The sequence below is a fragment of the Sprattus sprattus genome (assembly GCF_963457725.1).
Source record: "Sprattus sprattus genome assembly, chromosome: 8".
In the NCBI taxonomy this organism is placed as follows: domain Eukaryota; kingdom Metazoa; phylum Chordata; class Actinopteri; order Clupeiformes; family Clupeidae; genus Sprattus; species Sprattus sprattus.
Window position 1 is genome coordinate 13,250,891 of NC_137927.1, and position 14,194 is coordinate 13,265,084.

The 14,194-nt window shown below is 44.1% G+C and overlaps 1 protein-coding gene across 1 annotated transcript; it reads left to right on the plus strand.

Moving 5' to 3' along the window:
• The first annotated feature begins 7,188 nt into the window (after positions 1-7,188).
• tppp3 (tubulin polymerization-promoting protein family member 3) lies at positions 7,189-13,635 on the plus strand. The gene is made up of 4 exons (XM_080843357.1): positions 7,189-7,361; positions 10,697-10,895; positions 11,105-11,258; positions 12,649-13,635. Exons 2-4 carry the CDS (start codon positions 10,708-10,710, stop codon positions 12,838-12,840), a joined length of 534 nt encoding a protein of 177 aa, XP_080699483.1. The 5' UTR covers positions 7,189-7,361; positions 10,697-10,707; the 3' UTR covers positions 12,841-13,635.
• The last annotated feature ends 559 nt before the right edge of the window (positions 13,636-14,194 follow it).

A 14,194-nucleotide genomic window follows, 5' to 3' on the forward strand; every position in this document is an offset into this window, starting at 1 on the left:
CCCTTGCTTTTAAATGCTGGATTTGTGAGGCACGCCCATCCTTTTTCACAGGTGATCACCTCTCATGAATCAACATTCCACAAAACTCACACATTCTCGCCGGGGCCAAAGCAAGCAGAGCCGCCGTGCTTGCACCCCTCTCTCCCCACGAGCGCTGGCCTCGCTCTGCCGTCTCAATAGCAACGGTGCTTGCACCCAAAATACCTCCAAAGCCAGACAGGGAGCATTAGGGACTTCTCAACAAACGAGGTCCAGAGTCATTCATGTGTCCACACTTGCATTGATGGACTTGAAGAACTGTTCTCAAAGGCTTAGCATGAAAAAGAACGCAGGAGTCTTTGTACATGGGCAGTAGACACATGAGCCATTCATGCTAGGCTTTGCAGTTACAAGCAGTGGGCTCACTGGTAATTAAGAGATCTTCATCACTCAAGCAGCGCAGTCACAGTGAACACCCAGGTAGAGATGCCTGTGTTTTCAAACTCCCAGCTCTGGCAGGGTGTGTTAAAAGAGTTATGCTTCTGCAGTAGTAGTAGCAAGTAGTTTCCCCTCAAAATTGCCGCATTTTCTTTCGCTGCAGTGGAGGGAAAGACTGAGAACAGCACAGGGTGGGAAAATCAACAGAATGTGCTGATTTGTTTCAGCGCTCATCCAAATTGTGAACAAGCATTTTTTTAGGACATAATTAAAAAAGAAAAATTATGAGTTGGGTCCCTGCAGTACAGCAAGTTGATCCTCATTTGTCTATACTAATAATAAGTGTGCAACATCTACTTTCGTCGAGGCTGCGTAATTTCTGTTTTTCTTGGCATAACTATACAGTCAAATCAGGCTAACACTGTTCTAATGATCTTCTGCTCTTGCATACTGAAGCAACATGATATTTTATCTGACAAAGCAAAAGAAAAACACCTCATATTAGCTCCATTATATAGTCTGTGGCTCAGTAAGTCTGCCATCACCATAATGGCAGGATGCTTCATGTGCAGCACTAATGGTGATTCCCTTTCCCCCCTTGATGGGTCACGTCAGCTTGGCCTGCAGAGGTGCAGTTCCAGTTTGGAAAGGAGACAAAGCCTTGGGGCCTACAGATCCTGTTTCCAGCTGAGATGACAAAAAGAAAGGGGCCCCAGTTCCACAAAAACACTTCCCAATGTTCACACTGGTCCAGGGCCCTGGCTTTGTAATGGAGCTCCCATAAAATGCATTTGATAGCTTGACCGCACGTATCTTTAAACACTGCTATGGTTTAATAATGACACTGAGGACTATATTCATTCTACAGGGTCCCTCTGCAGGGCTGTAGCCATCTCCTTCTTTGTCTCTCCCTGCACCCCCCTTTTCCCCCTCCCTGGCAGTTGCAGGGTTTCTGTTTATAGTGTATATTGTTTGGTAGGGACAGATAGTTTTATCTGGCACTGTCCTTCTCCACCTCAGCTGGCTGCCACACAGTCACCCTGCAACTGCTAGGAAGAGAGAGAGAGAGGGTGGTTTCCATGGCAATAGAACACCACGCCACCATAACACTGTCAATCAGGCCTTCTGGGGAAGAGGCATGTGGCAGAACATGTCGACATCTGAGAGGGCCCTTTTAAAGCGGAGCCTGTGGTTGGAGACAGAGACAGGTCTGACACCCCACACCACTCTCATGACTGCTTTTGTGTGTGTGTGTGTGTGTGTATCCTTAAGAACGATGGCTGTTATTTCAACACAGATGCCCACAAGTGCACATGTCTTGCATGCCACCCGTGCCTGCCTGCCCACTGTCATGTGGCCGTGTCGGGGGCATTATTACACCACTGGCTGCCAATCTGCAACAGCTTGAATTCTGAGTCCCAGTTGCAAATGTGCTTTTTGTTATTCTGTTCATGTAATTATGGTCAAGCTGGATTTCACAGGATCGCCTTCCATTGAAAAATCACAAAGTGTGCATCTGTGTGGCCACAAGGAAGAAAAACCTGACTTCAGCATCCTTACGAAGAGCTTTGACTTCATTTCTGGTGTTGCCATGTGTGTTGTGTTTTGCTCTTTCTGTGACTATTGCCTCTATCCTTCATTGACCTCTGTGGTATATCTTTGTCTACAGCCCATATTTGCGCCTGGTCTCAAGAGATTCTGAGGTTCTGTTAAGACCTCCATCCATCCTGTTACTTTGTGAGTTCAACCGTTTAGCCATTGGGTCTTGAGAAATGGCAATCGGGATCCGCAAATTGGAACAATATGTGGCATATGCTATAATGTTCTTCTCCCCAGATGTTTAAATGTTTGAGCCCATATGGCTGTGTATGGCTGTGGTCATGGGCTACACAGGTTCACTTTTATGAAAGCCGTAAAACATTCCCAGTGTGCTCTCACGTCACACGTGCCCCGGTCAGATAGCACGCTTATCAAGGCAGCCCCTCTATTTGCAACACTGTTTCCTTGGAAACATCATCTGTCTGTCTCTTTTTCTCTCAAAAAAAAGGGAAGACAAAAGGAGAAAAAAAAATTACATAAATAAGAAGTGGGATGGTAAATGGTCTGAGTCGCCGTGGCAACAGCTCAGCAAACAAACCTCTCTCGTGATGCCATTTTCTGACCTACCCCACCCCACCCCCCTCCCAGCTCCCTGTAGCATAATGGCATGGACAGGACTACTGTGCCTGGGACATCATGGGAAGTCCCAGCCTACAGTAAGTGTTTTTCCATGGGCCAGCCTTTCCCCCTGGCCCCTCTAGTTGGGCCTGGTTGTATCGGTGGGCGGTAGGTAAGGGTCCAGGCCCTGACTCCAGACCTTTTGTTCACCAGACGGAGAGAGACTGAGCTGGACATCTGTTTCCTCTAAAAGCCCCTGTATCCCTCCTACCCTTCATCAGAGGCCCAAAATGACCAAATAATGAGCAATAGCACTCTTTCAACTGAGTAGAGGAAAGGCTAAACAAGTGAAGTGAAGGGGGGGGGGGGGGGGGGACAAGAGGTATAACTCATGCCCATCAAGGTTCACCACATCCCCATACATATAAACATACTCGTGACAAGCGCCCTGTCTGACTACTTCCTCAAACGCACAAAAAGGGGCACACTAGCGAGCAGGCCTTGAGCCAGACTTGGGCAGCTACTCCAGGGTGGTATAACAAAGCAGTTGTTGCCAGTAGGCCAGCTGACTTCAGAAGAAGTAAATCAAGACAATTAAGCTATTGTTTTCATCACTCTATAATGTTTCCATGTATGCAAATAAAATGGTTAATATTTTGATCACAGTGTGGACACCTGTGTCAACCTGGTTGCCTGATAAGCCAGCTTCAACTTGGACCACCCAGGTCTAACAATTTCTCTTGCATAATAGATGGTGAAGTCATTTTAACTCAAGTGATTTTTTTTTTAATAAAAAATTACGTAAATGTTTTTTCCTTTCATCAGGAAATCAGATTTATTTCTAGATAAAATGTGCACATACACAGAGCACAGACATAAATGCACCAAGGGCAAATGCTTCAACAGACGACGCAAGCACGGTCAAAGCCATAGCTAGACTTCAAACAAACATTAGGTCAGCATATTTTCTACAGCTACAGGATTTCTTACACTCGTTAGCAACAAAATGTTGTGACAACAGAGGGCCAGGACAAACACGGATGACAATTCCCTGGAAGTGGCCCAGGTCTGTCCGTCTAGGGTTAAGGTTATCATGTATAATAACTGGTTTAGTATTGTCATTATGTGCGTTCATGACAGAAAACAACATGGCAATTTAAAAATAAACTGCAATGTAATGAAGCCTACCTGTTCAATTTTAGGTCATTTAGAGTCCAAGGGGAGCATTTGTAAGGAACTAGATGGATGAATTGGCCTTGGGCCCTTTTTATTATGCAGGATCTACTACAATGGTTTTCAAAGGCCAGTCAGAAAATGAATTAGTGTTTATAGGCTACGTAGACCCATTTTAAGCTGGATGAAAGCTTGTTCCTAAACAATGAGAGGGCAAAGACAAAATGAATCAATCCAGTTTCACGTCCAAAAGCCTGCGCTGATCTAACAGGAACATTTCAGGATATTAGATCATGGTTGTCTGAACTGTGCTTGGGACAGTGAGTATGAGAGAGAACAGGACAGTGTGTATTCATATACATACTCACAATACACACACTCACATAAATGATCTATTGTTCTGCCAAATGTTTGAATGAGCAGGCTTTGACAACAAGTTTTTGTAGTCTCATTGCTTCCTCATAAAAGTCATACAACATCCCTCTGGTGTAACTGATGAGGCCCGCTTTAACCTAAGCCAAATTACAATGTGACTGAAATATCAAACCTCCCCCTGTGGCACACTGCTCCTGCCTCTGTGGGCACCCAAACATTTACACTGATATGAATCCATGCTCAACTATCATCCCCCAGCCCTACGGCACACACATACTAAAATTGGTAGTGGTGTGCAATTTCAGCTCTTGTGTCAGCCTGTCATTGCATATTTATTCAATTTCACGCCCGCACAGCGAGGACAGTCTGCGAGAGATGACTTCATTAGCTCATTATTTTGAATGGCAACCAACAAACAATGGGGCTTTGGATGTCTGTATGCAAATCCTGAGGGAAATAAGGCATGCATACATACTGTCGACAGCTAACTCATGTCTCATAAGTGTGATTCTCCCTGTAGCGAAGGGAGAGAGCAGTCACCCCGCCAAGAAGGTTCTTACTGTCTCAAGTCATACAAGGACACAGTAGAACAGGAGGAAGGATGTTATCTTGGCACCATTTCAAAAATACATGCATTCCATTGTGGATCAGGATTCTTATTGTGGTTATTGTGGTATAGTGGTCTTATGCAAGACCAGTCCCCAAAGTAGCTGCGTTAATATCAACTAATGGGACAATGGGAATCAAATCTGTGGCTAGATTTAAAAATAATTAGAAGGGACCATGAGGGGTGAACAGCAAAAGCAGTGACTGTGTCAGACCTTCACCCTTTTAAATAAAGATTTCAGATTTCAAGGTATTAACAAAAGTTAGAAAGACAAAGTGGTCAAAGGGCTCATCTCCACAGATGTATGTTCACCCCTGACCCAGGTGTTTATGCATTAGGCTAAAGTGTTACAGTTACACCCGCCGTGTATTCACCACTCAAACCGTGCCAACGCACAGCTGAATCACAGCTAATGGATTGTTTGCTATTTTCCCTGGCAACATGAAGGACAAACATGGCATGTAAATGTCAACTATGATGTATGACGATGCCCAGTCATCTCCTCAGCTGACGTTCCTTGTAACTGACACTTGGCTAGTACGTCATAAAGAGACAGGCAAACTTTGGCAGGCTCCAGGTTGCCACTGCACTGTAAACAACCATCTTGCTTTTAACTACCCTGTAGTACAGCCTTTATTAGCCCGTGAAATCCACAACTGTTGAAAAGGAGATGAAAAAGGAGATAAAATTGTTGAGGCCATCATTTGATGCCAGTTTCGAGAGAGCTCTGTCCCATTCAAATAAATACAAGCCTGGAACATGCCCCCCTCTCTGAAGCTGCTAATGGCTCTCATCACTCCAGCTTTATGGCGGTTCTGCCTCTGTAATGACAGTAAATTAGGCTCCAGATTATGATTCACTGAGGTGCTGCTGTCTTCTTTGCAAAAAAGAAAAAAAAGAAAGCAGAAAATGGTGGGGAAAAAAAGGACAAAGTGTCTGGCTAACGGTAAGCAGGAGGAGGAAATAAATGAGGCAGCACAAAATCTAGGATTTGTTTATAACATCACAGACCATCAACTTAGGGGAACTGTTACAGCCTTGTGCATTTGAGGGGATTCAGGCACTAGGCTCTGTAAAGCGGCTTGAGGCAATTTTTATTGTTTTGGCGCTATATAAATACAATTGAATTGAATTTAGGGAAGTGGGGATTCGGGATGGGGGTGGGAGGGTGATGTTAATTAGAAGCAGAGATAATTAAAAATATATATCTTTCAATGACATCATGCTGCACTAGATCATATTTGGCGAGGGGGCTGCTCTTCCGTCTCGTGCCCGGGAGTTAATACTGCGTGAGTGAGCCCACAACAGAGCAGCGGAGAGGGAGATGAGAGAGGGGGAAGCCCTGGAAAAGGAAAATCATGGCGGAGGGCCGGGGGCTTGGTTGGGCAGGGACGGGGAAAGAGAGCTGACAGACTGGAAAGCCCAACCGCTCCATTCACACCCAAACAAAACATACGACCACTAAAATCACTTGGGATACTTCAGACCTGTCGGTTTAGGCAGTGACAACTGAAACTATTAAACTATGGATTTATACTGGACAACACAGGCACGGTGGCACCAGATAAGGTTTTTCTATTTTACAAATATTTGTAAATTTCAAGTGTTTGACAAAAGTTGTACAACTATCTGAAATTATACAAATTCTGATCATTTATATCTCCTCAAAGTGCTATATCCATCTAAAAATATTATCGTTGCTTGAAAATTGTTTGAGTATTCAGTTTGTAACAGTGTTATTATTAATCATTTCCAAGTACTTCTAAGATTTACTGTTTTTGTTTTACAGCTTCCTTCCTACATCTTTATTTGTATCTGCAGTAAAGTTAGCTCCACTTCGCTGAAAATAATTCTTAAGCCATTGTAAATATTTCTACTGTCAGACTATGGCAAGGTGAAACAGTGTTTTGGCACACCACATACATCATTGCACATTGCACTTGCACATGACATAGATCTACCTCCCTGCAGACTGCAACGTGCACTGCTCACTAAGATGCAATTCATCACCACTCAACAAACACCCAGCCTTGATAATCTAGTCTGACAGTGTTAAAATATGAAGTCCGACACCACGCCCACGGCCAGGTATGCTGTGCACAGTCAGTGGCTGCAAGAGTGGCGTGGCAGGGTATGAGGGTTCATGACTGCAAGCAGATAGCATGGGGGGAGGGGGTCATGACAGCACCCCTCTCTCTCTGTGTGGGCCAGGTGTTAGTGCTCTGCTGGAGGCGGAGCACTATCCCACCCCTCTCACCCCCCAACCACACCCAGGGCTCTGTTTAAAGGCTCACCCAATGGCCCTGTCTGAGTCACTGAAAAAAGGGGTCTAATTCCCACCGTCTGATAAATGACCTTGGTCACTCGTTGTGTCGAGAGACTTCTCCTCTCTCGCTCTCTGTCCTCTTCCTCCCTCTCTCTCACCCTTGGTCTCTCCCTCTCTCTCTCTCCCTCTTTTATTGCCCTCCCTTGATGTTAAACAGGATGTCTCCATGGATACAGGGGTAAACAGATGATAACAAGCCCTCGGCCCTTTAAAGCTCATATGAGTGGTGGAGTTTACAGGACGGGTGCAGTGCAGGACCAGTGTAGACGCAGAAGCAGCAGCAGCAGCCCAGGGCAGTCTGCAGAGGTAAGAGTAGCGAGTTTTCCTTTCCTTACGGAGTGTGTGAGTGTGTGTGTATGCGCGCTCGGTGGCGTCCTGGAGCAGCTTCTGCTTCTCGTAGCATCCCCTCACTGTCACTCTCCGAGGTTAAGCTTGCACAGATGCACGCTCTCCGTGCTGGAGATGGATGACTGTTTCCAGCGTGAGGCATTTTATTTGTGCCAGCATCAATAATTCAGGGCTGCGCTGTCCAATCTGTACACCATCAGTCAAGGCTCTTGCATGCAACAAAAGGTGGAGCGCTGTCCTGGTGCATGTCTTTGTGTGATTTAGTAGTATGTGTGCTGGTATGCCGTGATGCACTGCCGCTGAATTAATGACTTAATGTTAGCGCACTGCCAAGGATTGTCGGTAAATTTTAAATAACTATTTGGATTCCGAAAATATTTGTTAACTAGTGATTATTTTTACAGTATTTACACTTGGTGCAGAATTGCTAGTTTCATTATATCTACTGTCTTTGTTGTCAAAATGTTTAGATAATTGAATTGCTATTAAAATGCTAAAATAATATAACCTTTTGATTCTACCCTTATGCATCCATCAAATTAAATTGAATTGAATTTAATCTCAATTGCATATGGGTAAACAGGAAGGGAATTTATTTTTGCGATGGAACAGGAACTGCTTTTCTATGCCATCATAGGTGTTAGAAGCAAACGCATACCACCAAAATGCAGTAGCAGTGTAAGGCTCACTCTCAGTGGGTCACAATGATGGCATGTTTTTTTTATCAATGTTTTTTGGTAGATGCACGTGGAGGCTGTGCAGTTCAGCTGAAGTTGGGTGAAAGTCCTTCTCTGTAGGAGGGTGGGGACAGTGAATTGTCATTAAGCAATGAAGCGCTTTTTCCAAAGTTGATTATGAAATCCACATCTCATGCAATCTGTGCTTGCCACACAGCTGTGCATGACACTTAAGGCACTGGACATGCTATTCACTTATTTTTTTCAGCATAGCTATGAACAATCCCCAGGCATTTACAATACAAACACTATACATGTATACATGTGTGATGTAACTCAGAACCTGACCAAACCCTCAGCTCAACATGAAGCCTTCTATATGACTACACAGTTCCTCCTTTAACACACAACCATACACACACAGACACCCTCTGACCGCCTGGGTTTAGCCTGCTGGTTGCTGTGTGTGTTTAAGCCTAAACCACCAGCAGTGTATCCGGGCACAAGCAAATGGGATTTTGGTTTGTCTCTGGTGCTCCACAAGCTGCCGTGCCAAGCCAAGCCCAGCAGTCTGAGCTTCCAGAGTAGGAGTCCCTCTGCTGGATCACAAACTATCAGCCACTGGAGTGAGGTTCCATTCTATTACAGCATGAGCCATCTGAGACACTGCGACAGATTAGATCCATTTACGGAATTAATTTGGTACGGATGTTTGACAAACTCAAAGCTCTCTCTCTCTCTGTGGCTTTCCCATAGAAAGTAATCTATCTGACTGGGAAAGCGTTTTAGGATTAGTCCGTTACGTGATTTCTTTTCTTTTTTGGGGGGTATAAATTGATAAACAGCTACCCACAGCAAACCAATGTTGCTCCTGGAGTTTCTAGCTCCTGATCTAGGAATCTCTGTGATACAGCACATTGACTTGAGCGCCCAGGATGAAAAAGATCCACAGGATTAAAAGTGAAACCCTGTGGATTCCACAGTCCGAGTCAGAGGCGTGAAGACAGGCGGAGGCTGGTGCTCACAATGTGCCCTTTATTCTGCGGCCTGTGTTTGGGCAGGGCTGGGCTGGGTAGGGCTGGGCACGGCACTACAGTGAGGCCATCAGTTCTCATCCACATGGCAGGAGAGTCACTCTTACAGAAACTTTACAGAGGGCTGCCATTTTCAGAGAGCGAATAGGCCGCACAGTGTCCGTCTGTTTTCCTGTCACATCTGCTGAAGAGACTATGATAAGATAACGACAGTGTTAATGTCTGCTTATTAATTAATGTATTGTTGGGGTTCATTAAGAAATCTCTCTCCCGCATGCACATCCAATCAAACAAAAACGAACACACACACAAAATTTCAAACCTGACGCGGTTGTCCAGTGTTTAGTGAGTGTGAAAGAGAGATTGAGAGAAAGAAAGAGAGTGAGAGAGAAAAAAGAGAGAGTGAGACAGAGAGAGAGAGAGAGAGTGCAGATGGAGCTGAGTCCCGTCCAAGCCCACCCACTGCAACAACACCTCCTCATCACCTCTCTGTGGAGCCCCATTCTGCCAAGTAGCTGAGGTCCGCAGTCAAATATTCGACAACAAAAACCCTGACAACTTCACTGGGACAATCAAACCATCAGCAGGCTAAACTTACCATTTTGCACTTGACAGTGAAACAGAGCTGCTGATCTTCGGCACTAAAGTGACGGCTGATGGCCCTGGACTGACGGGGGCCTGCGAGGGTATTCCTGCAGGTTGCCATGGTAACGTGGTCTTGTGGGATTGCATCACCACCACGTGTGTAAGCAAAAGAACGGCACCCGAAAAGAAAAAAATCCAGGGTGAGGTCATGTCTCACACGCAGGGCTACAGTACACACACACACACACACACCATTTTACTATGGGAATGAGAGGAGGACAGCAAGCAAACGAGAGAGGGAAAAGAAAGAGACTGCTCAGGGCTGTGCAATTTTCACATGAGCCTGCTGGGCCCTGCCCTTTTATTAAACAGCTACTCCTCTCTCATGAATAAACGGCGCAATGATTAAGAGGCTGTTTGACACCGAGCTGCCCTCTAATCAGCGCTTCAAGGAGGAGGACTTCTCATCCACATAATGTGTTGCTGTTGGCAGGCATTCCATTGGGCTCCCATTCACCTTGTGTGTAAAATGTGGCTATTAGATGATTGCTGAGGTGAAAGCAGCAGGCGTGTGTGTGAAAGAGTGATATTACCTCATTACTAGCGTGATGAAAAATCCTTCATAGATGGTGGTGAGGCACTGAATATGTGACACTGTGTATAAACACCCGTTTTCATGGCATCACTCATTCTAGGGTTTCTCTGGAGTGAAAGATTCCACACCAGACACCACTGACACAGGCAACAGTCAATGACAGACACTGACATGTGAATTAAGCTAGCATTAGCATCTCTTCATGTCAGTGAGTCGACGGTTGGCTAACAATCCCTGAGACTGAAGAGCAGACTTCTGCTGCCATCCGCTTACTCATCTCCTGGCCCAACTTCTAACACTACTCTGATGCTTTCCAACAGTGGCGATTAATGTAATAACTCAGTCTGAGTAGCATATCTGGCCTGCTCACCGTGTGTGCCGCTGTTGGTTTTCGTTTGTCAGGGTTTTCCAGGATGGCTGAGAGCACAGACATGGAGCAGCTTCTGACCTCCTTCAAGAAGTTTGCCATCCACGGAGACACCAAAGCCACCGGCAAGGAGTTGAACGGCAAGAACTGGGCCAAGCTTTGCAAAGACTGCAAGGTCATTGATGGCAAGAACATCACCGGCACCGATGTAGACATCGTCTTCTCAAAAGTCAAGTGAGTTGACCGTTTATATATCTATCTATATTTTCTTTCATCTTTATATTTGTTATCCCTCTGTTTTATTTGGTTCTTTATTATTTTAGTTGATCTTAGATGTTGTGAGACAAAAGTAAATTGTGCTGGAATGAATAAAGCAAGCCGCTTAGTATATGGGGGAAGAGAATTCATTTGTGACCACTTGATTTGGTTCTTTTCACTGGTAGAGCAAAGACTTCACGGGTCATAACTTACGAAGAGTTTCAGAAGGCTCTGGAGGAGTTGGCACCTAAGAGGTTCAAAGGTCAAAGCAAAGAGGAGGCTCTGAAGGCTATGTACCAGCTGATAGAGGGAAAGGAGCCCACCAACGTTGGGGTTACGGTGAGAGGACATATGTCATATGTGATGTTAAAGGCGTACACAATATTTCATGGAATGCATACATTTTTGTCATGATGGTCCGACATAAGAAAATAGACCTCAAAAGTATAATAGTGGGTACTGTTATCTCACTGTGTGTGTGTGTGTGAAAAGACTAAGGGCCTCTCAATCCAAAGATGTAATACAGTTATCTTAATAACATTAGCCTCTTGGTGACCACATAAAACAAATGCTAATCTAATTCTCACCTGAGAACATTTTACATGTTATATTGCAAACCACTTATATATATATATAAGTCCTGACACCTGAATGCGCTACGGTCCCACTCAATAAGACGCAACCGGATTGGAGTGTGGCCTGTAATTGGTGTTAACCACCATGGAGAGTGTGTATTAAACACTACAGATAAGGATGGAGAGGCTGGAGATGATGCACAGTGCACACACAGAGCTGCAGTCAGGGGCGGAGAGAGGCGCCAGATCACAAGGGATAATTGAGGCAGCCCCTCTCCAGTTTGCTACCTCATCCAAGCAACCTCAGTGCTTGGCGAGCTCTTTTCTACTGCAATTCATTATGGGTGACATCACCCGTAATAACACGGCGGGCCTGATTTATATGGCGGCACGCAGTTATTGTGACAGCTGAAAGCTCTGGAGGTTATGTTCGAACTCGACACAACAATTTTGACACTGCAATATGTCAGAGGTTGAGGGTTTGAGGAATTTTTGCAGCATATGAACTCTTTGAGTACAAAAGCATACAATGTGTGTTTTCATGAACATAAACATAAACCGGCCTAAAACAGGAGTGATGAAATTCAATGATCTGCTATTCTTTTGATACAAAAGCATAGTTCAAAGACACTAGAGGGCAGTGGATAGCTAGACCAGCACTGTTGTGGCAAAGTGCTCGAACATGTTATACAGTAAGTCTATCAGAACACCTGTTCTGCCTTCTGAACAGTAGAGTTCAGGAGTAGGTCATTTTTTATCTTTGTCTTTCTGGGCTCTGTTCGCTCAGCACTCATCTGGTCCTCAGCCTCAACAAAAGCCTGTGCTGACAGATTGTGGTTCAGGAGTACTGACAGATTTACATATTGGGAGAGAGATTGGGGCTGGTGGCCAGGGCAAGAAGAGCCATGCTTGACGATTGCGCAGACATAACCGAGTATTACAAAACATAACAGTCATTAATGTTAGTTCCACAAGACTGCCTATAAACCACAGCAATAAGTCTCTAAGTCAATAAACAGAGAAAAAAACGCAAAATCTTCATAGCCTCTTTAACACATCAATCCAGGTAATTGACCAGTAGATTAATGCCTCATAAATCATTGATCATTGCTTGTTTATCAATAATTAATTTATTGTTATCTCACATTTTTCAGAGAGTGGCCAAAACTGGAGCGATGGGCAGACTGACAGACACCACAAAGTACACAGGCTCCCATAAGGAGCGCTTTGACGACAGCGGTAAGGGCAAAGGCAAAGCTGGCCGGGAGGAGCTGGTGGATCAAACAGGCTACGTCGGCGCCTACAAGAACGCCGGGACCTACGAAGAGAAGACCAAGGCCAAGTAGGTCTCATGATCAGCGAAACGAGTGAGGCAGAGAACAAAAACTAGGGAAAAAAGCAGAGGAAGAGGCGGAGCTCATTCTTCAGTACTTAGGTCTGGACCAAACAGCCGAACTTTGACCCCGTAAGATGGCCGCCAAGCTGACCAATGGGGATTTGATCCCCTGACCAACTGGGATGTGGTGATTGACAAATCTTTGAATCTGGAAAATGTTCTACAGATGTATAATGTTGTATAACTAGGAGGTATTGTACCAGTACTTTTAAAGGATGGGAAAGCACAATGAACCCCAGAGTTCAACAGGAGAAGGAGTTGAATTTGGATGTAATACCTAAAAAATTGATTTAAAATGTATCCATATTTTGCAGCTTGAAACGTGTGCACTGTGTGAAAGAATATGTATAAAACCCCCTAAATATGTCTATGCAGCAGGGGTTCATCAGGAATGCAGTCGAGAAACAAACAACTGTAGCAGAATTTTTTTGTTAAAATAATTAACAAAACATTAAAACATTATATGCAATTCACTTGATTGTGAATGTGGCAAATACGATCAATTCTCTACAAACAAGCCAAACTCACTTCATTCTTACAGTTTTTGCTTTTTATTCCACAAAAACAGCAGCTAACACAGCATGTTTTACTGAATTAGATTTCCCTCAGAATATTTTTCTATGCTTATCGTCTTATAAACTTGACTTGTTTTTTTCTGATTTATAATTGTGTTCTGGAAGTTTTGTAACTGGAAAACAAATGCGTTCAAATTGAAGATCTGTCAAAAAAATGTTTGTTTGTAATATTGGCCTTGTTTACAGTTTATGTTGTATGACAGATAATAAAGTTGCTTGTTGCATATAAGATAATATGTATGTTTGTGTCACGGTAATGTGGGGTTGCACCTTCTAAATGTATTTCAATGTTCATGTTTTGTAATGTAAACACAATGTGCAGATGACACAAATACTCATTTCCATCATCCTTCTCCACTAAAGTAATGCCAACAAAAGGTAATCATTTAACAAATCTAATTTCCATTGGGCATTTTGTACTTTTGCAAAACTAAATTACTGCAGAACACTTAAATCATCACATCACCATTAAAAGGGTGAAGCACTGACTTCATGTGAAACAAAAAAGAATAGTGTTTAAGAAATTTACAGCCAACCATAATCGCTTCTAAGTAAATTAGAAAGCAACCAAGGCAAAGTTGGGTGGATAACAAGCTAGGAATTTCTCCAAATTAAGTTTCTGCCCACTTTAAACTCTCTGTTCTGCTGTTTTCAGTCAGTTTGACATTTAGTAAGGCTGTTCTGTGCCCTCGCGGTATTAAAGTCCTCGCTGCTTGGCTGTCCTCCAGC

Coding starts and splice junctions, on each gene's coding strand:
- tppp3 (XM_080843357.1), top strand. CDS start 10,708: ATGGCTGAGAGCACAGACATGGAGCAGCTTCTGACCTCCTTCAAGAAG. Junction 10,896..11,104: donor ATCGTCTTCTCAAAAGTCAA/GTGAGTTGACCG, acceptor TTTCACTGGTAG/AGCAAAGACTTCACGGGTCA. Junction 11,259..12,648: donor CCACCAACGTTGGGGTTACG/GTGAGAGGACAT, acceptor CACATTTTTCAG/AGAGTGGCCAAAACTGGAGC.